Source organism: Heterodontus francisci, chromosome 15 (genome assembly GCF_036365525.1).
Source record: "Heterodontus francisci isolate sHetFra1 chromosome 15, sHetFra1.hap1, whole genome shotgun sequence".
Classification (NCBI taxonomy): Eukaryota; Metazoa; Chordata; class Chondrichthyes; order Heterodontiformes; family Heterodontidae; genus Heterodontus; species Heterodontus francisci.
The window spans coordinates 46,203,661-46,228,813 of NC_090385.1; the positions used below are offsets into that span (position 1 = coordinate 46,203,661).

The following is a 25,153-nucleotide window of genomic DNA, read 5'->3' on the forward strand; positions in this document are numbered from 1 at the left end:
AGCGAGTAATCCACCTCCTGACTCCCCAAAGCCTGTCCACCATCTACAGGGCACAAGTCAGGTGTAAAATGGAATACTGTCCACTTGCCTGGATGAGTGCAGCTCCAATAACACTCAAGAAGCTTGACACCGTCCAGGACAAAGCAGCTCATGTGATCGGCACCCCATCCATCACCTTAAACATTCACTCCCTCCATCACAGGCGTGCAGTGGCAGCAGTGTGTACCATATACAAGATGCACTGCAGCAACTTGCCAAGCCTCCTTTGACAGTGCCTTCCAAATTTGCAACCTCTTCCACCTAGAAGGACATGGGCAACAGATGCATGAGAACACCACCACCTGCAAGCTCCCCTCTAAGCCACACATCATCTTGACTTGGAACTAAATCGCCGTTCCTTCACTGTTGTTGAATCAAAATCCTGGAACTCCCTCCCTAACAACACTGTGGGTGTACCTACATTAGATGGACTGCAGTGGTTCAAGAAGACAGCTCACTACCACCTTCTCAAGGGCAATTAGGGATGGGCAACAAATGTTGGCATTGCGAGGAATGCCCACATTCCATTAAAAATGAATAAAAACAAAGCTTTGTTCAATATTAACATAAATATTTACGTTCAGTATTTTGTTCAGAAACAACAGGTGAGAAATTTGTTTGTGTAGCGCTGCTTCTAGCAGACTTGCCTCGATTCACCAGGTCATGCAGCGTGGTGGGCCACTACCTGCATGGCCCGCACAGCATTTATCAATGATATCAATTGTCATGCAGGCCCCCACCTGCCAAGAATGATACATATTGATTTTGTCATACGAACATTGATTTTGAACTTGCTGGGAAGAAGAGCAGGCCTGTTACAAGGGCCAGATACTTAGCTGAAAAACATTTGCATACTAACAGACAGTGCTTGTGGAGACAAAAGGACCATTCCCTGGCACATTCAACCCACAATGGATTTTGATCACCAGACATTGAAGTTGTAAGGAAGAGCATTCCAGAGACTGCTAAGGTGATACATCCACAAAAGCCAGGACTGGTTAAACCAGCTGGTCACTTGACTAACTGGCTGGCCCAGGTTTTTTTGAACTAACCACAGAGTTTTTGAACTCAGAAAAAGACTGTTTGCTCCTGGAGTGAGAAGACCTCTCCTGTCTGCTCCCATCTCTGTCTCACAAGCCTCTGGACCCACTGAGGACACATGAACTTCAAGAGAGAAAAGTCTCCTACATCAAACAAGGTTTAAGAAGAATACTGGGCCCTACCTAAAAAGCAAGACCTACCTACAGTCAAGGACTTTACTGCGAGCTCGAAGAACAGTAACCAAAACCATCTTCAGATATTGCCTCAAACTTTTCCACTTTATTTCTTCTGCTCTTTTCTGTTTCTATCTGCATGCGTGTATCGCGTATGCATGCTAGCGGGGCGCGTCACGTATCCATAGGTGTTAACTGAATTAGAGCTTAAAAGTTCAGCATTTTTCTTTAAACCTAAGAAAACCTGTTTGGCTAGTTTATTTGCCTTATAATTGGATATTAGTAAACAAGGATTCACTAAGGCGGAGCTAAAAAAAATGTTTTTAAAAATTAAACCCTGTTATGGTTAAACCAGGTAAAGGCTGAGAGGGAACCCCTAGACTCCTTCTCAACTGGTCGTAACACAATGAAGAACACTGTGCAGGCGGCACAGCTGGCAGCCTATAGCACTGCTTATCCCTGGGGAATCAACATATGTCTGTGTAGCGCTGCTAGAAGCATCTTTATGTGAGAAAATCTCTCCCCCAACAGTCCTTGTCTCATGTCTGAAAGAGGTGTACGATGTTATGGAGACAATCATATGTAACACTGCATTTTTACTACTGTGGGTGGGGTGGGGGAGGGGTTTTACTGTTGCTTCTCCATCTTGCAGAGCATTCTTGCTGGGATGACCTCAAAGCATGCCACAACTGTAGGACTTTTCACTTAATGTACCTAAGGAAATGATATTTATGCAAAAGTAAAAGCTAAGCAAAGAGTTATTGTCCAGCATGCATTGGAATAGCTGCAGAGCACAAGGCAGGCACAGTGATATCATTCTGTGGAATGTAGAATTCCAAGCTAGATATTCCACAACAATCAGAACATGTTTCCAAGATCTTGGCAGTGGATCATGTTGTGAGAATTAAAACAGAGTAAGTACTGTCCAGACTCATACCAACTGTAGGCACTATCGCAGCAAGTAGTTTAGCTAGTGGAAATGATCAGTTGATGTATGTAGCCAGATGTTCGCATTTAATTCAGTCACTGTTGGGGAGTAAACAAACCATTTGCAACCTCCTTTCTACTGCTGATCTAGTCCAATACAAACGCCTTTCAGGGGAGTTTCAGCAATGGCTGCAAAAGTGAAACATGGGGTGATGGTAGTGCCTCAACAGCAATATCCCAAATCAAAACAGGAAATAATTTTGATTTTCCAGTTAGCTTGCATCATTATCTGATAGGGAATGTCCTTTGCTAACTGAGAGCTCAATAATTCCCTTTTGAGGAACCATGAGATTATTTAGAAGGGCAGACGGGGCAAAGCAAGTCAGGTGCTTTAATTTATCAAAGTATAGCCTGACCTCATCACGCGCTGTTGTATTACCCACATTTGTGATTATTAACTAAATGGACTGTGATGTCAGGGCTCGGAAATGGGGTGGGTATGGAAGATAATGGAACTTTCACCTGATGTGAACCAAGAGATAGTGGTAACATATGCTAGTGCTATCAATGCTGGGACCTCTGCTTGATATATGTTTTCAACTGATGAGGTTCCATGATCTGACCAGAAAATATAGCCGTCTTTGTGGCTAGGACATAGTTAGCAGATGTCTTGTCAAACTTTACTGGGTACTCTACTGAAAGGCAGTTGTGTGAAGTCTGTTAGAGTTCTCAGTGTACAGATATATAACAGTCAAGAGCTGGCTCCTCATTCTCTCAGATCAATAGCCAAGACTTGTTTCACATTAAAATGTTCAGTTAAAAAATGAATTGTATTAGGCTGTGTTGTCGTCGAGTTTGGTATTTCTGGGGAGAGGGGTACAGTTGATTAAGTAAATATTTCAGGTTCAGTGTTTCTAGGATGATCTTTGACGGGATGCGATTCACATTCGTGATATTTTTGAATTCTCTTGTTTCCTTTCACCTTGTCTTTCCTCGTTTCGATTCTAGGGGCCAATGCAAAGAAACAGGGCGATGATCTAGCCGATAATGATGGCGATGAAGACGAAGGTATTTTGCGGTGCTCGAAACTGGTGCATGAATGCAGAACAGAATCCTTTTAATACTTTCTGATTTTTAAGTTTCCTTTTTTTGAGGCAATTTTTGGGAGGACAGTGTGCACGTTTCCTTGCACTTTTTTTCTTAATCCTTCAGTACATTTTTTATGTAATACATCCCTTTACAAAATAGAAAGATGTGGTGATTATGTTTGTGTGACTGAAACAAAAACTGCATCACTGGGAAATAATAGTATTTAACAGGATTCAACTTCATCACTGTCCCATAGTTTCGCTGTCCAGAGAGTTGGAAACACATTCCTCCCATTTTCACCCCTCTGCTTCTTTACCTCTGCACCAGTTTTGTTTGAAACTGTGAAGTTATTTCCAACTTTCTTTTACATAAATTTTGATCCTCGTAATTTTCATTAAAAACATCTTCCTCTGGCTTTATAAGACTGCCTAATCTTTAGACATTGCCTACCTAAGAAATTAGTTAGGTAAATGGCCTTTGCCACTCTGAAGCACTAAGCAGGGTAAACGAACACCATAGCACCTTAATCCTAAATTGTAGGTACCCCTTGTGTTGCCTGTGTAGCTGAGTCTGCAGGCTGATAATGCACAAGCTGGTGTTCTAATTCAAGCAAGTGCCAAGCGTTGCTCTGCTTTTGTGTGTTTTTTATTTGTTTCTTTCAATAATCCAGTTAAACTCAGAAACTTATAGCAAAATTAGTTCTGATCCAAGTATTGGAATGGACATACTGTGTCTCTGCATATCAGAATTCTTCTCCAGCTCATGTTCCTGGTGCATGTGCAATAGTAACTCTGAAATACAGTGAAATTCTAAGTGTATTAACAATTATTATGCCACTTTTGTGCATAGAGTGTGATTAAAAGAAAGTTCTCTCATTTGCAACAAATATTTCATAATAAAACACAAGGGCATCAGAAGATTTTTTGTGTGATCTCAAATTTCTGGCTGGTTAAGTGTTTAGTTTGACTTTACATATTTAAGTGTCAGTTGAGATCTGTGCTCACCCTGTATGTACCAGTGTCTGAGTCTGTATGTGTGGTATAACCCAAGGACCCAATAAATAGCAGTGCAATGCTGAGTCTATCTGCCTCATGACTAGGATGCTGATATAATGATTTCTCCCCACCGCCTCCCACATGAGTTGTGTAATTAACTGCTGCCCCCTTTCAATTGTTTGGTACTGAACAGTTGGGATTAATAGTCCATGTTGCCCGACACTGCATGCTGTACTTTATTATGAGTGCATCGTTGAGACAGAAACCGATGGCTTCTTGCATAGAGCATTGGAAATATTGTGTGAATTCTGTGGATTTCAGCATTAGAGAAAAACTATCACCTACCTATTTGAGATTAGGAATGAAATACAGGTACAGAGCAATGCCTCTTAAATATGTTTTAAAGGTTTCATAGTCTGGTTGAATAAAAGCCCCTTGAGCAGGCTGTACTGGCTGAAAAGAACAATCAATTATATCAGAGAAAAAAGTAGTTGTGGCAGCCAATAAGTCTCAACACACTGTTGTACCAAAGAAAATAGATAAGAAAACAGAAATAGATGACTATCACTCCATTTTATCCATGATAGGAACGTGAAGGTCCCCAAGGAGATTGCATGTGTAAATGTAAATCTTTGTAACATATCTTACTGGTAATCCATGTGTAAATATTGAAGGTATAAACCTTGTCTCACTGGTCATAGTGTGTTCTGGGTGTGCTGTATATCTATGATGATGTGGTGTCAGCCTTCCTCACTGCTCAGTTCGTGGAGGGGGAAGAGAAATGTTAAGGCACGCTGCTAAACATGACCTTGGCTGTAATTTTCACCTTTACCGCTTTGGTGGTAAACTGGGCGAGCAGATCACTCAGCCAATTTAGCACTCAAGCATTGAAAATGAAAATTATCCCCTTGTGTCTGATCCTTTAAAATTGGTTAATTGCATCGCGAATTGTCTGTTGGGAAAATGACCGTTGCATTCTACAATGGGTTTACAGGATGCATTGTAATAACTGTAAGCCTGAAATCTGTATCATAACTGTCAGTCTTTAGCTCCTAGTTGGTGTGAGACCTTGCTTTAAAATTCACAGATGTGTTGTTAAATGTACCCACAACCCATTGTAAGACACAAAAAATATAGGAGTATATGTGCAATAGACATAGGCTCTGCCCAGCAAAGTGAAAATCTCTGAAGTCATTGGCCAAATATAGATAATTGGTTTATTATAGAGTCATAAAATGATTTTATAATGAAACAATTAACTGGATTTGGCTAAAGACTGCTGAGATTTCCATTTGGCTTGAAACTGCTTCATCTGGAATTTATCTTAACTGATCACTGGCTGCTGGTTTGAATGGTCACTTATGTTGGAACAGGTCCAACAAGAGCTAGTTTTCCTGTCAATTTTATATTTCTTTATTCAAATTATGTATAATGTCTCAATTGAAAAATATTTAAAATCCTGATCAGATATTTCCTGGTATTTCCTAGTGTGAAATACTATGACAAAATACAAGACAGAGTACAACCCTTTGTGCCACTGATATCAAAGGCTTCCTTTATTGTCACAGGGAAGATTAAGGAATTTCATTTTTCAGAAAGTCTGTGCCATCTTCATTGCTGATTTAAAGTTCATCTCAGGATGACTCTGTGGGTTGATTAAGCTTCAGCTCACAATTTGAAGAGCCCAGCTCTTCGGTAGCCTTGTCAGAAAGATAAAGAGAGGTGGGTTGTGAGAGAACAGCATGTGAACAGCATGTTTCCCAGGTAGGTAACAGCCTACATCTGTGAATGACAAAAGAGGTAGCCAGTAATGGAATTTCCTCTCCTCTCCCTCATTCATTCTGTTCAACAGTGGCTGCTGTCTGTTACTTGATATCCATGGCAGTTACTGAACCTTCATCCTGCCTTTGTGTACACCCTTTTTTCCCCTTGCCTATGTTTGGTGTGTTCACACCTTGGTGTTAAATGTCTGTTATGTACATGTAAAAGCCATGAAAATTTGCTGCAGGCATTCACTGGTGCCAGGTACCAAAGTAGGTAGACAGCAGTAACTCTGAGAATAATGCAAATAGTGTGCACTGTTGAGAGTACATGCACCATTTCACAAAGTTATGGTCCAAAGGCAAATTGCTTTCTTCCCTGCCAAGGCTAATACACATCCATATTATCCACCCTCAAGATCTGAAAATATTTGTATCAGTTTCCCCACTAGTTCCTTTTCCTCTTCCCTATCCACTAACTCCCTGCTCCACTGTTGGCCTATTAAACATGCCAGCAACTAGATCACAATTTCTATCACAGGAAACCTGACTGTGTGTCTTCTTACCCTTTTCCCAAAATTATTCCTGTCTAATTCTTGCAGGGTATAGTTCCATTGCACCAGCAGCCCTTTGGTACATCATCCAATTGGTGTTTCTTCATGCTGAGCCCAGACAGAGTGCAATGGTCACTGTTTGACCCTGGGAGCATCTATGTATTTTAAGCATTGGATGGTGTTCAGCAGCAGCGATCCTAGCCAGTCGAGGTGCCCCAACTGGGAAAATCAGAATGGAATCAAGAAATTCTAATTTCTTGTCACTCAAAATTATTGGTTTTAAATTAGAACAAACAGTAAGTGCATTAAATCCTGTTACCACCCAATGAGAAATGTGTCTAACCTTGTTTCTGCTTCTTCAGATTCAAGGGAAAAATGGTTGGCCACTAGACTTAGCAGTTCAGACTTCCTAGCCTTGCCATGTACAGTGATCCCACACTGCTCAGCCATTTTCCTCAACTCCTCCATAGATTGTGCTTTTAACTTATCCCAAGTTACTTCACCCTGGTTTGGAGAGCTACTAGCTTCAGTTGCAGACATATTAGTATTCAAGTACACACAACCACAAGAAAACCTGTATTGAAATCTCGCTCTTTTTTGATTGGGAACAATTTGGCTTCCCACTTCCAATTTCTTTTGTTTGTCTGTGGGTAAAATCCCTGACGGTAGCACCAAAGTTTCTGTTACAACCGGGTGAGAAAGGTGTTTAGGGGTCCTTCTCAGCCTTCACCTGGTCTTACTGTAACAGGGTTTAATTTTAAACACACCATGTTTTTAGCTCCCCCTTGGTGAGTCCCTGTCCACCGCTTTTCAATTAAAAGACAAAGAAACCAGCTTTTTTAGGTTTAAAGACAAAAAGTTGAAATTTATTAAACTTAAACTTCAACTCTAATTTGGTTGACGCCTACGGATACACTACGCGCCCACGCTAGCATGCAAACACAATACGCACATGCAAATGGATTGAGAAAAAAACAGAAGAAAGATAAAGTGGAAGAGTTTGAGGCAATATCTGAAGAGTTGTTGTTACAGTTCTTCGAGCTCACTGTAGAGTCCTCGATTGTAGGTAGTTCTTGCTTTTTGTTGGGGCCCTGTATTCCTCTTAAACCTTGTTGGCTGTAGGAGACTTTTCTCTCTTGGGGTTCATGTGTCTTCGTGGATTCAAAGGCTTGTGAGAAAGAGATGGGAGCAGGCAGGAGAGAGATCTTCTCAGACCAGGAGCAAACAGGCTTTCTGCCCAAACTGTTAGTACAAATTCAAAAAACCCAGGTTGCCCAGCAGGTTAGTCATGTGACTAGCTGATTTGACCATGTATTCGGCCATCTTAGCAGTCAACCTGGAATGCGAGCTCCCCCACCTTCAATGTCTGATGATCAAGAGTCCGTTGTGGGTTGAATGTGTCAGGGAATGACTGCTTTGTCTTTCCAATCACCATCTGTTAATGTGCAAATGTCTTTTCCAGCCATGGCTGATCTATTTAACAAGTCCTTTCTTCACTCCAATAACAGTTTAAAATCCATGTTCATGACAAAATTAATGTGCCTCGTTCTTGGCAGGTGGGGGCTTAGCATGATAATCCTATTAACTCACTACTGGACAGTAACAGTCTTCAGTGATCATCACATTTCAAGAACATTATCCAAAACTGGCGATTAGATTCCAGCCTGTAACTCATTCTTGGGGATTCATCGTTCTATTTATAAAGCCTTCAAACTCCACAATTAGATTCCTGTGTAGCACATTCCTGGGGATCTTGATCTGTTGCGGTTGCATTTGTTTTTGTTCTCTACTCTATGCTGGAGTTGCCACCTGAGTTGTTGATAGATTTTGGTATTTGCTACCTGGGCCCTAAAATTGCTTCTCCACAAACATCGAACTAATACTGATTATTATTGGCATTCAGCAAGTCACAGTTTAGGCATGTAGTTGATAAAGTGGTAACTGCTGACAGTCACTATTAAAGTTTTGAATAATAAGCGTTGGCTGTGGTCATCATTTTCACAATGGGTTTTGGGTTGCCAGCTATGGAGCACACCCCTCACAACTGAAACCAAGATGATTAAACCTTTAGATCAATGTTGAGGTGGTGGGTGGTGGGGGCCGGTGTAGTCGGGGTATGATTTATGAGATTCATGAATAGAGAAACATGGAATGTGATGACTAAGAGCCATGTTGCATCATTGTCTTTATCTGGTGCTAAATTATCAACTGAACTGGGAACTGTCAGTCAGGGTGACCTACTGTATAAATTTCAGACTGTGACTTTGATGCTGTCTTCACCATTTTAAAAGTTTTTTAAGTGTTTGAAGCATAAAAGGTTCACGGCACTATCTTTGATTTTCCATCTGCACGTAATGCCTGGTATCTGCAGTGTGTCTGTTAGCAGATTTTCTTGAGCCGTGATTGTGGTGTATTGTTGCCAAATATTTGTCATGTGTTGTTGCCCACTGTGGCACATTTATGCCTGGGATTGCAGTATGTGAGTGCCCATTGTTTACCATGTGTTGTTGCCCACTGATTGTGATGTGTTGATGCCTGCTTATTGCAGTATTTTAATACCTACTGCTTGTGGAATGTTGATTCTTGGTGATTGGAGTGTGTGCCTGGTAAGTTGGTGCCTTCTATTTGAAATATGTACATGGCAGATGAGTGAAGTGTGTATATGCACATTATTTGAACTGTGCTTGCTTTCATTATGGCTGCCATCTGAGCGAAGTGACACTTGGCTTTCCTGCTATTTCTTCTCTTGCAGATATTCGTGACAGTGGGCCCAAGCCAGTCATGGTATACATTCATGGAGGGTCATACATGGAGGGGACGGGAAATATGATCGATGGCAGTGTACTAGCAAGCTATGGCAACGTTATTGTTATCACACTCAACTACCGTGTGGGTGTTCTGGGTAAGGAAAAGCCAGTTTTGGATCTTGTCTTATATTCTCCAGTACTTAAATGGATTATGTGGTGATGTGAGTGATATGGTACCTGAAGTCTCTCGGCCTTCAGCATAATGTCTAGCATTTGAAAATGAAACCTTTGTTCCCTCAAGAATTATACTTCAATCCAGCTGGTTAGTGACTTGCTCTGAATCTGAATGTGTTATCTTTTAAATTTCTGCTTTTCTATCTGGGTAACTGAGTGGCGTGGTCTGCTGCAACATTTACACCTCACCCTTAGAATCTGAGCTTGAGTACAGCCCAGACTATGAGATGAAGATGTGAAATTATGTTGGGCAATCCCGATCCAGTTTTTACTGGATGTTATCGAAGGAAATGTAACGGTGGTGAGGTATACTTGGGTGCACAGTGAAGTAGTGTACCAGGCTATTGTGTCTCGACCTAATAAAACTCATTGGGAACCTAGAAATTTGACAGAATTTTAATATAGCTGATCTGCTCGCAGCGGGTTGGCTGGCAGTGGGTCGGGAACCTGTTAGTCACTGTAGCGGGCTTTGCCATGGCTCTTTAACTCAGCCATGGCATTAGCATCCCGCTTCTGGGTTCCCGACCAATCACAGAGTGCGGGTAGGATGATGACCTGCACTCTGTCAGAGCAAGGATCTCTAGTTAAAGCGACCCAGATGGGTCAGAATGGCGGATCTGTACATTGCTTCCTGAGGCTTCAGCAATCACAGAAATGGAAAGAAGACGTAAAGCTTCCCTCCGTGTTTCATTGATTTCAGCATGCTTGACAATGGGTGACTTGACCAGTTCGCTGTGTTTGAAGCAGGCTTGGTGTTCCTTGATTAAAGTGTATAGGCTGCGGCCTGTTTCTCCGATGTAGACGAGTCCACAGTCACCTGTTATGCTGTAAATTCCTAGTTTGTTGTGAGATGGTTTCTTATCTTTATGGGTCTGACTTATGTCGGACTTCTGTTTCCGCTGACTTTAGTATGCATTGTACTCTGTGGCTGACTCTTGTCTTGGTTGAGGTAGTTGTTGCTGTGTGAGTGACAGGTGGGCATGTGTTGATATTGTGGGAAGAAAATCCATTGTTTTGAAGTGTAAAAATGATGGCGCAGTTCAGATTGTAGATCTTATCACAAATGGAGCAGGCTCTTCTGATGAGAGTATTGGAGACCAATTGAAGAGAAGAGAGATGATAAGAACATAGTTCAGTTATCTATCAGTATGGGTGGGCTTGTGGTAGTCTTGGTATGCTGCTCTGTCATAATGAGACTTGGTAATGAGAACATCAAGGAATGGAATGGAAAGTTATTGTTCCATCTTTATGGTGAAATTGCTGTTCAGGTATTGGTTATTACGATGTTGTAGAAAACTATTAAGATCTTTCCTATCATGTTTCTGCTACAGAGAGTGGGAAGTGGTGTGGGTGACTTCCACTTTTCACCTTTCAACTGACCGTAGATAGTGTTTTTAAAGAAAAGTGTTCTGGACCCTGAGTGTTTTAAGGGTCAAATAAATAGATAAATGACACATTTTCTTGTAAGTTTAAAAAGAAAGATAACTATTTATTAAACAATACCTAAAAATGTTCGCAACCTCACCCACTCTCACAGGCACACACATGCACACACACAAGAAAAGATTGAGATTAAAGGACAACATGCATTTAAGTCCGATTGCTGTAAAAAGAGTTCATCTTGCAACCTTCTTGTTTTCTGGGAGGAATTTTAACAACGTTGCAGACCTGATGTTCCTTGTCTTGCTTCACTGAAGTATTGCAGATTTCTTTAAGACTCAAAGTCAGTGGACGATCTTGTAAAAATTTTCAGATGGGGAGTTTTCAAGGTCACCTTTGGAGTCTCTGCCTCATTGGTTTAAAGATGTTACAGGCAGGGTCTTAATCTTGGTTGGATTGCATGTCTCAACTACCTTTCTGGCTGCTTTTCTCTCTCTCTCTCTTTTTCTCTGAGAAATCTCTTTTTGTAAGAAAAACCCTTATCTGGCTGGGTTTTGGTTAGGTGGCCTTAGATGCTCTCCCCTGATGTGTTCATTCAATGCCTTTGAACACAATGGGGTTGGAATGTGTTTTATCTTGATAAAGAAGTGTTATTTCCCACCTATCATCTTGGATTTGTATCCAGAGTCGCCCTGCCTGTGAAGCTCTTTGCCAACCCAATTCTTGAAGATAGGAGCCATTTAGCATTGAATGGCCTGTTTAGCATTTTACTGTGCCTTCAGCAGAACTAGTCCAGACGTGATGATGTGTTTTAGTCTCCAACAGTCGTGATGTATTTTTGCAGTATAGGAGAGGTCAACTGACCTCTTACTCCATCTTGTCTGCAGCAAAATGTGTCCTTTTTTGGAGTTCAATTCACCAGTTCATTTTTTTCAGTTCATAATTGCTTCAGTTCACTTCGTGAGCGTGGCATTCCCATATGACTAAATTGTCATCGACATTTCGGAGTCAGAGTTTAGGTCGAAAAGTAACTGATTGAAGAGCTGCTTGTTCAAACTCTTCCATGAAAATGTTGGTGACGATTGGTGACAGTGGAAATACCATGGCAACTTCATCTGTTTGTTTGAAATAGGAACCTCACCATTGAAATGATATTGAGTTGAGGCTCATCAATAGAAGATCGTAAATCTGGCCAGGTGACATCACAGTTCTGTTGGGTAAGGAAGTGTCTTCTTCTAAGTGTTGTTTAATGATAGGTCAGGCTTCCAGGATGGATACACTGGTAAACAGTGACTCAATGACAAAACTGACCATTATATCTGACAGGTTGATTGTGGTTTGCTGTGTCCTCTCAATGAAGTGTTTAGAGTTGGTGATGTGGTGTGTAGATTTTCCCATTAGTGGCTGGAGAATCTTAGCTAGGTGTTGGTCTACCTTGTATGTTGGCGAACCTTTGGTTGAAACAATAGGTCGTAGTGGAGCATCTGGTTTATGGAACTTGAGTTGTCTGAATAAAATCGGACAGGAAGAAGAAGTGACCTGGAGTTTTTTTTTATTTTAGAGATACAGCACTGAAACAGGCTCTTCGGCCCACCGAGTCTGTGCCGACCATCAGTCACCCATTTATACTAATCCTACATTAATCCCATATTCCTATCACATCCCCACCTTCCCTCAATGCCCCTACCACCTACCTACACTAGGGGCAATTTACAATGGCCAATTTACCTATCAACCTGCAAGTCTTTGGCTCCACTTTCCTGCCCGCTCCCCATATCCCTTGATTCCCTGCGAGACCAAAAATGTCTCTATCCCAACCTTAAATGTATTCAATGTTGGAGCATCCACAACCCTCTGGGCTGGAGAATTCCAAAGATTCAAAACCCTTTTAGTGAAGTAATTTCTCCTCATCTCAGTCCTGAATGATTGGCCCCTTATCCTGAGACTGTGTTCCCGTGTTCTAGATTCCCTGACCAGTGGGAACAATCTCTCAGCTTCTACCTGATCAAGCCCTTTCAGAATCTTGTATGTCTCAGTGAGATCGCCTCTCATTCTTCCAAACTCCAGAGATTATAGGCCCAATTTGCTCCGCCTCATCATAGGACAACCCCCTCAATTTAGTAAATCTTCACTGCACTGTGCAAGTTTATCCTTTCTTAAATGTGGAGACCAACACACAGGTGCAGTCTCACCAAAGCCCTGTACATTTTAGTAAGACTTCTTTATTCCTGTACTTGCAATAAAGGCCAACATGCTATTTGCCTTCCTAATAGCCTGCTGCACCTGCATGTTAACTTTGTGCATTCCTTGTTGGCAGTGTTTATATGAATTGAATGTGTCTGAATGAAGGTCATTAAGTGCTGCTTTCTCTATTTTGTTGATGTTGGATTTGGGTGGTTTTGCTGTATATATAAATATACGAATTAGAAGCAGGAGTAGGCCACTCGGCCCCTCGAGCCTGCTGTGCCATTTAATAAGATCATGGCTGATCTGATTGTAACCTGGACTCCACATTCCCGCCTACCTCCGATAACCTTTCACCACCTTACTTATCAAGAATCTATCTACCCCTGCCTTAAAAATATTTAAAGACTCTGCTTCCACCGCCTTTTGAGGAAGAGAGTTCCAAAGACTCACGACCCTCTGAAAGAAAAAAGGTGGAGAGAGCTTGAGTAACTTGGAGTCGTATGCTATTTGCTGCTGCTCGGTTGAGTATCCTGAGACTTTGTTCAATCTGTTAGATAATCTCTTTGATAGTAATTTGCTTCGGAGCCACAACAAAGTTGAAGCCATCACCACCTGCTCTGCAATCAACATACCCCGACAAGAACAACAGTACATATCGACTTACCACAAGACACAATAACTGGCCAATCAGCAGCAAGAACAATACCATGTACTGGCCTACCACGGAACACAATTAGCGACCAATAGCAGCAAGAACAAGAACATGTAATGACCTATCAGCAATAAGATCCCATCCACATTCCCATTCTCCATCACATATAAACCTACTGTTTCCACCCGTTGCAGTTATTCCTCCGGACAACAGACAGAGTATGCTGCCCAAAATGCCGAGGCCTGCCAGTTCTTCCAAGAACTATATTTTCAAGGAAACACTGCTCTTTGCAGAGCAAATTCACATATTCAACATTACCTTGCTTTTAGACTACTGCTAGGTGCAGTAACTGACCCATTACATTTTTTAGCTCCAACTCTGGGCTTCATGCCTACATCACAGAGTCTCTTACTTAAAACCCCACTGCCAATGTGCAAATCTTTTTCCATCCACCTGACCAGAAGGCTAAGACATATGCATTGATCCAAGACCCTAGCGTGTGCATAGTGTGAAGGAAGGACTCAATGAGAACGATGAACCACCCGTGGATAACAAAGGACATTAGAGTTATAGAGTTATACAGCACAGAAAAAGGCCCTTCGGCCCATCGTGTCCATGCCGACCATCAAGCACCTATCTATTCTAGTCCCATTTTCCAGCACTTGGCCCGTAGCCTTGTATACTATGGCATTTCAAGCGCTCATCTAAATACTTCTTAAATGTTGTGAGGGTTTCTGCCTCTACCACCCATTCAGGCAGTGTGGTCCAGATTCCAACCACACTTTGAGTGAAAAAATTTTCCTCAAATCCCCTCTAAACCTCCTGCCACCTACCTTAAATCTATGCCCCCGGTTATTGACACCCCCGCTTAGGGAAAAAGTTTCTTCCCAGCTAACCTATCTATTCCCCTCATAATTTTGTATACCTCAGCCAGGTCCCCCTCAGCCTTCTCTGCTCTAAGGAAAACAACCCTAGCCTATCCAGTCTCTCTTCCTAGCTGAATTGCTCCAGTCCTAAGGAGAGTATCAAATCAAAAACAAAGGCATACAAAGCGGCAAAAACTAGTGGTAGGCCAGAGGATTGGGAATTTTTTAGAAACCAGCAGCGGATGACTAAAAAGCTAAAAAATAGGGAGAAAATTGATTGTGAGAGTATGTTGGCAAGAAATATAAAAATAAACAGTAAGAGCTTCTACGGGTATATAAAAAGTAAGGGAGTAGCTAAAGTAAGTGTGGGACCTTAGAGGATGAGACTGGGGAATTAATAACAGGGAAATGGCAGATAATTTAAGCCAATATTTTGCATTGGTCTTCACGGTGGAGGACACTATAAACATCCCAACAATAATAGATGAGCAAGGTGTAAATGGGAGGGTGGAACTTGTAACAATCTCTATCATGAGGGAAAAGGTGCATGACAAACTGATGGAACTAAAGGCAGACAAGTCGCCAGGATCTGATGGCCTGCATCCAAAGGTTTTAAAAGAAGTGGCTGCAGAGATAGTGGAGGCATTGGTCATAATACACCAAATTCACTGGATTCTGGTAGGGTACCAGGGGATTGGAAAACCACTAATATGACGCCCCTATTCAAGAAAGGAGGGAGACAGAAAGTAGGAAAATATAGACCAGTTAGCTAACATCTAAAGATGCTACAGTCTATTATTAAGGAAGAAATTGCAGGACATTTAGAAAAACATAATGCAGTCAAACAGAGTCAACATGGTTTTATGAAAGGGAAATCATGTTTGACAAATTTGTTAGAGTTCTTTGAGGATATAACAAGCAGAGTGGATAAAGGGGAACCAGTAGATGTAGTGTATTTGGATTTTCAGAAGGCTTTCGATGAGGTGCCACATAAAAGGTTATTGCACAAAATAAGAGCTCAGCGTTTGGGGGTAGTGTGTTGGCATGGATTGAGGATTGGCTAACACACAGAAGGCAGAGTGTTGGGATTAATGAGTCATTTTCGGGTTAGAAAGCTGTAACTAGTGGGGTACCACAAGGATCGGTCCTAGGGTCTCAACTATTTACTATCTATATTAATAACTTGGAGGAAGGGACAGAGTGTAGTGTATCCAAAATTGCTGATGCTACTAAAATAGGTGGGAAGGCATGTTGTGATGAGGACACAAAGAATCTGCAAAAGAATATAGATAGGTTAAGTGAGTGGGCAAAAACTTGGCAGATGGAGTTCATTGTGGGAAAGTGCGAGGTCATCCACTTTGGTAGGAAGAATAAAAAGGCAGATTATTATTTAGATGGAGAAAGACTGGCGTACAGAGGGATCTGGGTGTTCTTGTACATGAAACACAAAAAGTTAGCATGCAGGTGCAGCAAGTAATTAGGAAGGCAAATGGAATTTTGGCCTTTATTGCTAGTGGGTTAGAGTTTAAAAATAAGGAAGTCTTGTTACAACTGTACAGGGTATTGGTGAGGCCACACCTGGAGTACTGCGTACAGTTTTGGTCCCCATATTTAAGGAAGGATATACTAGCATTGGAGGCAGTTCAGAAAAGTACAGGGAGATCTGGGTGTTCTTGTACATGAAAAGTTAGCATGCAGGTGCAGCATGTACTTCGGCTGATTCCTGGGATGAAACGGTTGTCTTACCAAGAACGGCTAAACAGGTTAGGCCTTTATTCATTGGAGTTTCGAAGAATGAGAGGTGATCTTATTGAAACATGTAAGATTCTAAGGGGGCTTGACAGGGTAGATGTTGAGAATATGTTTCCACTGGTGGGGGAATCTTGAACTAGGGGACATAGTTACAGAATAAGGGGTCACACATTCAGAACTGAGATGCGAAGGAATTTCTTCTCTCAGAGGGTGGTGAATCTCTGGAATTCTCTACCTCAGAGAGTTGTGGCGGCTAGGTCACTAAATGTATTTAAGGAGGAGGTAGATATATTTTTGAAATCTCGGGGAGTCGAGGGTTATGTGGAGCAGGCCCGAAAGAGGAGTTGAGGCCTGGGACAGATCAGCCATGATCTTATTGAATGGCGGGGCAGGCTTGAGGGGCTGAATGGCCTACTCCTGCTCCTATTTCTTATGTTCTTATGTTCATAGCAGGGTTACACCAACCAGTAATTAGAGTGATGGTAGAGTCAAGAAGTGTTCCACTTTGGGTATCTGACTGGTCTGCACAGAACTATATGGGGGAAAAATTCACTCACATAGTGCTACTCAGACTATGTAGATTCCCCAGGGGCAGACAGAGCTGTGGCTCAGCTTTCTCCATTGATATCATTGAGGAAACCCGCATGGGCTGCGCAAAAAGCAGCCCACGTTGTTGAGAACTCTGGGGAATTACGTAGTCTGCATAGCGCCACTTTGAAGCAGCGCTACATGAACAAATCTCCCCGTCTCCCATGTTGTTTTACTATGATAGATTTGCAATAACCCAGGGAACAAAGTTCCCAATGAACATCTCTACTGGTAAAGTTACTCATGCTCTAACAGAGTGCTCCTCAATGAGTTACTCACTAATTAGTTGGAGGTAGAAGCCTCCTGATGTTGAAGGATTGAGTTTTACTGAGTGATGAGCTGCAGTTTATATTAAACTGTCATGCCATTCAAATTCCTTCTGACTCTAGATTCAGAGACAGGAAAAATCAGGCCTGTGTTAGAGATAGGTGCCCAGTGCATTCGACCATTTAGATTAGTAGGATTAAGGTAACTTTCACTCAGTGAGCTGCTTTTAGAAGAACTGCCTCCTAGAGTTTATGAAACATTTCTCTCTGTTATGCATGTAGTGGAGAAAACAGAGGTATAACTATTAGTATATATTATTCTGCAGCTAGCTAAGTTGAAAACAAATAATTTGTTTCCTCAGATAAAATGGAAAGAAAATGTGAACAATATAGTGGCACTGGAGAAAAGTGACTGATACTGTAGTATTTGAAGTGGATTTTCAGCTACTGCAGCAAAATCTGGATGTGAACTTGTCAGAAAATAATGTTCTCAGGGCGCTGCTGGGAAGCTGCAGGGAGTCACGAAAAAGCAGAGGATGTTGAGTATTGGATAATATCACAGTCAACAGGAATATGGTTGCTACATGACAAATTCAGACATTCTTGACAGTGAGATTTATACATCTGTGCTGAATCACACTAGTGCGATTAATGAGTCATGTGTAGCAGCTATGTCAGCAGACAGCCTGCATCTCAAGACACATTTGAAAAATTAAAACTTCAAACAGACGCACAGATTTCAGCTGGGAGCCACTGACTAGATTAGTGCAGACAGATAGCTTCAGTGGGGGAGTGTGCAAGTCATTTGTGTAGCACAAAGCCTGGGATAAGTTTCTACTCATCAACAAAGCATTCAAAAAAAAAGCAGAGGATGAACGTTGAAGTTCAGTTAAACTCTCCCCTAGCCAGCTGATATTCCCTATCTTGATCGCAGGAGGAATAAAGGAAGCTGGTGATGTACAGAATGTTCTAATGGAAACAAAAATTGCTTTGTGTCACCCATGTAGTGTTAGGGATGGGAAACAGTTTGACTCCGTGTTGTCTTACACAGAGTTGGAAGATCACTTGTGATATTACTAAGAATCAGTAATGCTGTATCTTGGTGTCACATATGACCCCGAGCTGAATTTCAAAGCTCAGATCCAGAACATCAGCAAGACTGCCTATTTCCATCCCCATAGCATTGTCATCCCACCCATGCCTTCACTCTGGGAATGGTGCTTGTGGTAGAGGGTGGGAGATCAGGGACAACAATGAAGCCAAATTTAAATATTTTAAATCGGAGTACAGTCTTTCTAAATGGTATGGCCTCCGTCTGTGTGCTTTAGCGCATAGGTATGTGCAAGAAATGGATATGGATAGGAGCATGTATATTTTGTCCCAAAACATTTTATTTTGCTTATGTATATTTTGTTACTGGATTTGGGTGAATGTGATGATGAATAAGGGCTAGACTGAGCATTGGACGTCATCTGATGATGGACAGGGAATAAATTGGGGTGAGGCCTGGCCTATGGGCGCTAGGGAATGAATTGGAGGTTGGACGGTTTGATGATCAGTGGGAAATAGCTTTGACATTAAATTTGGTCTGTTGATGGACAGGAAATGGAATGGGATTGGGATTTATTTAATCTTTTCCTGCTCTCTCTGAAGAATTATGACAGTCACTTTGGACGGGCAGAACTTCAACCGAATATAGTCTGGAACACAAAGCAGCCTGGATTGATGCCTTGCTTTTTGAATTTTTGATTTACAAATCCATTTTTTTGTGGACTCTAAATTCAAATTAAACAGAATGGTCATAGCTTTTAGAAAAAATAAAAGTTAAATGAATGTAACACAAAAACATGTTCTGATAACACAGAGCAGCTCTTTTTTTTTTGTTTAAAATGCTGAGCACAAAAGTTTTCTTTAAACCAAGAATGAAACCAATATGATTCCTTGAGCAGAACCAAGTATGGGGGGATTTGGGTAAGGGGGAGTAATTGTTGTAAATAAAGAGGATTAATAGCTTTTCTTTGGAGTCTCTGTGTAAGCATTAATGAGCGGAAATGGCAGCACAGATCTTCTTGGACAAATGAATATCAATCCAGTGCATCTGGCAATTGGAGGAGAATGTTTAAGGACACAATATACACTGTTCACTATTCATTTCCCAGAAAGGAAGCAATGGCTTGTTTACCCACACAGAGATTTGAACAGTCACAGCCTGCTCTACTGGCCTGGAGAGCCTTGAATTAATCCCATCATCACAGAAAGGCGACTCAGATGCACAATGCATCCATCAGCATAAGAAAATTGAAAATGTTGGAAATGCGAAAGGAAAAAGAAAAATACCAGAAATCCTTTCAGCTCCAAGCAAGGCTTCAATTCTACCAGTGTGTGGTATAGAAGGTTAAAACACTTGTCCTTGAGGCTTGAATTTTAGCCCAGGTCCTAGGTAACGAGGTACATGGCAAGATTGGTTCTGTCTCCAGATTCTTGATGCAAACCCAGTGGGTGGATGACACAGTGTATTGCACAGATACTGGCCAGGTCTTTGTGAATCAACAGCCTGCACACTAATTTCAGGGTTAAGATCACATCCCGAACAGACCACAAAAATGCAGTCGCATACGATCATGATTTTAGTCTTGAGATTACATCCTGAAATTCTTGGGAGCTGTGTTATTGTACGTTGTGTACATTGGTGATTTTTTTGTTCAGGGGGCTTGTTTTGTTACTGTCTGACAGTGTTATGGGAATGGAAGAGAGGGAAGGTGCTCTGTGGATTGCATTTGTGGTAAGTAACATGTCCCCACAGGCATATTTCAGCACTCTCCTTAAACTCTGATTTATCTGCTGAATATAGATTTAAATTCAGACCCACTAAGAGCAGGCAGATGAGCCTAATGCAGTTCAGCTCTTCTGTTTGTGCTTTGCGTCTTGTGACATTCACTGATGTGGCTGTAATGTCGAAAGTTACTTTTAATGTACCGTTGCAGTTGTGTACTATTTAACTGTTAGTGTATTGAATGTGTTGTTACAGTATTAGTATTCTCACACACAGGTACTGTACTGTCACATTATGCTCATGTACAGTTACAACAACAACTTATATTTATATAGCACCTTTAACGTAATAAAACATCCCAAGGCGCTTCACAGGAGCATTATATAACAAAATATGACACTGAGCCAGATAAGGAAATATTAGGTCAGATGGGTAAAAGTTTGGTCAAAGAGGTAGGTTTTAAGGAGTATCTTAAAGGAGTAAAGCGAGGTAGAGTGGCAGAGAGGTGTAGGGAAGGTATTCGATAGCTTAGGGCCTAGGCAACTGAAGGTGCAGCCACCATTGGTGGAGCAATTAAAATTGGGGATGCTCGAGAGGCCAGAATTAGAGGAGCGCAGATATCTCAGAGGGTTGTGGGCCTGGAGATTACAGAGATAGAGAAGGATGAAGCCACGGAGGGATTTGAAAACAAGGATAAGAATTTTAAAATCAAGACATTGCTTGACCGGGAACCAGTTTAGGTCAGTGAGCACGGGGTGATAGGTGAACAGCATTTGGTGTGATTTAAGACATAGGCAGCAGAGTTTTGGATGACCTCAGGTTTGTGCAGAGCAGAATGTGGGATACCAGCCAGGAGTGCATTGAAATAGTCAAGTCTAGAGCTAACAAGGCATGAATGAGGTTTTCAGCAGCAAATGAGCTGATACAGGGGCAAAGTTGGCGATGTTATGGAACTGGAAATAGGCAATCATATAGATGGCACAAATATGAGATTGGAAGCTCATCTCGGAGTCAAATGTGACACTGAGGTTGTGAGCAGACTGGTTTAATCTCAGACTGTTGCCAAGGAGTGGGACGGAGTTGGTAGTTAAGGACCAGAGTTGTAATGGGGACTGAAAACAATGGCTTCAGTCTTTCCTAGATTTAATTGGAGGAAATTTCTGCTCATCCAGTACTGCATGTCAGATAAGTAGCCTGATAGTTTAGCAACAGTGGAGGAGTCAAAAGAGGTGATGAGGCAGTCAGCGTACATGTGAAAACTAACACTGTGCTTTCAGATGATGTTGCCGAAGGGCAGCATGTAGATGAGAAATAGGAGGGGGCCAAAGATAGATCCTTGGAGAACACCAGAGGTAACAGTGCAGGAACAGGAAGAGAAGCAATTGCGAGTGTTGTTCTGGCTATGATTAGATAGATAAGAATGGTATCATGCGAAAGCAGATCCACACAGCTGGATGGCTATGGAGAGGTGTTGGAGGAGGAGGTTGGTGTGGTCAACTGTGTCAAAGGCTGCAGGGAACAAGGAGGGAACGTTTACCCTTGTTATAGTCACATAATATGTTGATAAGAGCTGTTTCAGTACTTTGGCAGGTCTGGTAGTGGATGGCAAAACCAGTTGCCTGCCATATCCTTTCAAGTCTGCATCCCTTAGACTTAAGGGAGCAGAGATGAGGGCTGCTACAGGGGCAACTGCCAGGGTGAGAGAGAGTAATCTTTTTATTGGGAACTCTCTTTTTTCTTTTGGGCCTCCTTATCTCGAGAGACAATGGATACGCGCCTGGAGGTGGTCAGTGGTTTGTGAAGCAGCGCCTGGAGTGGCTATAAAGGCCAATTCTGGAGTGACAGGCTCTTCCACAGGTGCTGCAGAGAAATTTGTTTGTTGGGGCTGTTGCACAGTTGGCTCTCCCCTTGCGCCTCTGTCTTTTTTCCTGCCAACTACTAAGTCTCTTCGACTCGCCACAATTTAGCCCTGTCTTTATGGCTGCCCGCCAGCTCTGGCGAATGCTGGCAACTGACTCCCACGACTTGTGATCAATGTCACACGATTTCATGTCGCGTTTGCAGACATCTTTATAACGGAGACATGGACGGCCGGTGGGTCTGATACCAGTGGCGAGCTCGCTGTACAATGTGTCTTTGGGGATCCTGCCATCTTCCATGCGGCTCACATGGCCAAGCCATCTCAAGCGCCGCTGACTCAGTAGTGTGTATAAGCTGGGGATGTTGGCCGCTTCAAGGACTTCTGTGTTGGAGATATAGTCCTGCCACCTGATGCCAAGTATTCTCCGAAGGCAGCGAAGATGGAATGAATTGAGACGTCGCTCTTGGCTGGCATACGTTGTCCAGGCCTCGCTGCCGTAGAGCAAGGTACTGAGGACACAGGCCTGATACACTCGGACTTGTGTGTTCCGTGTCAGTGCGCCATTTTCCCACACTCTCTTGGCCAGTCTGAACATAGCAGTGGAAGCCTTACCCATGCGCTTGTTGATTTCTGCATCTAGAGACAGGTTACTGGTGATAGTTGAGCCTAGGTAGGTGAACTCTTGAACCACTTCCAGAGCGTGGTCGCCAATATTGATGGATGGAGCATTTCTGACATCCTGCCCCATGATGTTCGTTTTCTTGAGGCTGATGGTTAGGCCAAATTCATTGCAGGCAGACGCAAACCTGTCGATGAGACTCTGCAGGCATTCTTCAGTGTGAGATGTTAAAGCAGCATCGTCAGCAAAGAGGAGTTCTCTGATGAGGACTTTCCGTACTTTGGACTTCGCTCTTAGACGGGCACAGATGGGAACTAGGACATCAAAAGTGGAAGTGAGGGTATGGTTCAGAAATCAGTAGCTGCAGAAATGTTGTGGTCAACGGAGGGCCAAAGGCTAGACGGTTGGGATTTTGAAAGTGCAGTTGTAAGTGAATTGGGGTCAGTTTTTTTCCAGGGACTGATACAGTTATATTGGTGGCATATTGATACGTTGTGGTGTACTGTTACACAGTCGTGTTGTTAAATTTTTATACTGTATTTATGTTAATCATACTCCATTTATATTGCCTGAATTGAACTGCAGTTCTGCACAGGAAAACATATTGCATAACTACCCCTCTCCACTGTTATGTTTACATATTTATTCACTGCAATAACGGATCTGTAAACATTTAAATGGATGCTGGGGGTTTAAAGGGTGTTGTGGCAAATCAAGAGCCCAAAAGTATATCATCACGCTGTGCTAGTACAATGTTACAGTGTTAGCATACTGTTAACACTATGATGTGTTGCAACACTGTGTTGGTATGTTGTTCCAGTTTTAGTATACCCTTACCGTATTAATATATTGTTGCACTGTGATGTACCATTACGCCATGTTCATACACTGGATCAGTGTTAATATACTGTTGCAGTGAATGTACTGTTACAGTGTTAAAATATTGCTGTAGGTTACACTGCATTCGTATATTTGGTCAATAATAGTATACTGCTATTCATATAGAGCTTTTTATTTGTTCGTGGGACGTGACATCGCTGACAAGGCCAGCATTTTTGCCCATCGCTGATTGCCCTTGAGAAGGTGGTGGTGAGCTGCCTTTTTGAACCACTGCAGTTGTGGGGTGTAGGTACTTCCACAGTGCTTTTAGGCAGGGAATTCCAGGATTTTGACCCAGTGATGATGAAGGAAAGGCAATATATATTCAAGTCAGGATGGTGTGTGACTCGGAGGGGAACCTGGACGTGGTGGTGTTCCCATGAGTCTGCTGTCTTGTCCTTCTAGGCACTAGCGGTCACAGGTTTGAGGGGTGCCTTTGAAGAAGCCTTAACGAGTTGCTGCAATGCATCTTGTAAATGGTACATACTGCAGCCACAATGTGCCGGCGGTGGAAGGAGTGAATGTTTAAGGTTGTAAATAGGGTGCCAATCAAACTGGCTGCTTCGTCCTGGATGATGTCAAGCTTCTTGTGTGTTGTAGGAGCTGCACTCATCCAGGCAAGTGGAGAGTATTTCATCACACTCCTGACTTGTGCCTTGTAGATGCTGGAAAGACTTTGGTGAGTCACTCGCTGAAGATAGCCAGCCTCTGATCTGCTTTTGGAGACACTGCATTTATATGGCAGGTCCAATTAAGTTTCTGGTCAAAGGTGACCCCCTGGATGTTGTTGGTGGGGGAATTCACAATGTTAATGCCATTGAATGTCAAGCGGAGATGGTTAGGCTCTCTCTTGTTGGAGATGGTACTTGTGTGGAGTAAATGTTGCTTTCCACTCATCAGCCCAAGACTGAATGTTGCCCAGATCTTGCTGCATGCAGACAGGAACTGCTTCGTTATCTGAGGAGTTACGGTGTGTTAGTATACTATTGTATTCCGAGGGCTGGATTTTATGCAGGAGGTGGGGCTCCTGGCGCTGGGCTGAAAAGGCAGGGAAACCCTGCCTCTGCATTTTTCTGACCCCTGAAGCGATCTTCTGGTCTTTTGGGATCAAAGTTTAAAGAGGTGGCAACCCCGTCCCATAAAAAACTTAATAGGGACAAGGATTCTGCCCCCAGGAGCTGCCAGCCAATCACAAGACTGGTAGCTCTAAAGTACCAGCAATGCCACCAGGAGCAGTAGCCACTGCCTGTACTGCAGAGACCTTGGACTCAGGCCCAGCGTTGGAACCCCAGACCTGAGGTAGGTGAGGCAGGGTCGCTGGGGCTGGTTTGGAAGGCCCTAGCGAGGGGGGTTGGGGGGAGGCCGTTCGATCCAGGGGGAGGGGGTACCAGGTTTACAGGGGGTCCTGGGAGTGTCCTCCAAGGGCCATGAATTGCCCATGGAGGAGGGACCCCCCAAGCCCACAGGAGGGCGCCTCATTTTCCAAGGTGTCCTCCCCGCACGGCGGAGGGCCCCCCTCCTCCCACTGCTGGTGGTAAGATCCCAGTAGTGGCGGATAGAGGCCCTTAATTGGCCATCGCTAGGCCACTGAAGAGCCTCAATTGGCCTCTGGGCGGGAAGGCCAACGTCGGCCTATCCTGCCCCCGGGAAGATTGGGTCCGGCAATCCTGGTGTCAGGTTCCATGGCAGCAGCTGCTGCTCCGATTCTCCAGCCCCCTGCCAGGAATCCGACGTTGGGCTTGGAACAAAATCCAGCCCCTAGTGTACTGTT

The 25,153-nt window shown here is 42.8% G+C and overlaps 1 protein-coding gene across 1 annotated transcript in view; it reads left to right on the plus strand.

Annotated features, from left to right (window-relative positions):
* Positions 1-25,153, plus strand: part of nlgn3a (neuroligin 3a) — a 195,209-nt gene that overhangs the window by 62,197 nt on the left and 107,859 nt on the right. Inside the window, exon 2 of the mRNA XM_068047486.1 lies at positions 9,331-9,480. Coding sequence (XP_067903587.1) covers positions 9,331-9,480 — 150 coding nt within the window. The remainder of the gene's footprint in view (positions 1-9,330; positions 9,481-25,153) is intronic.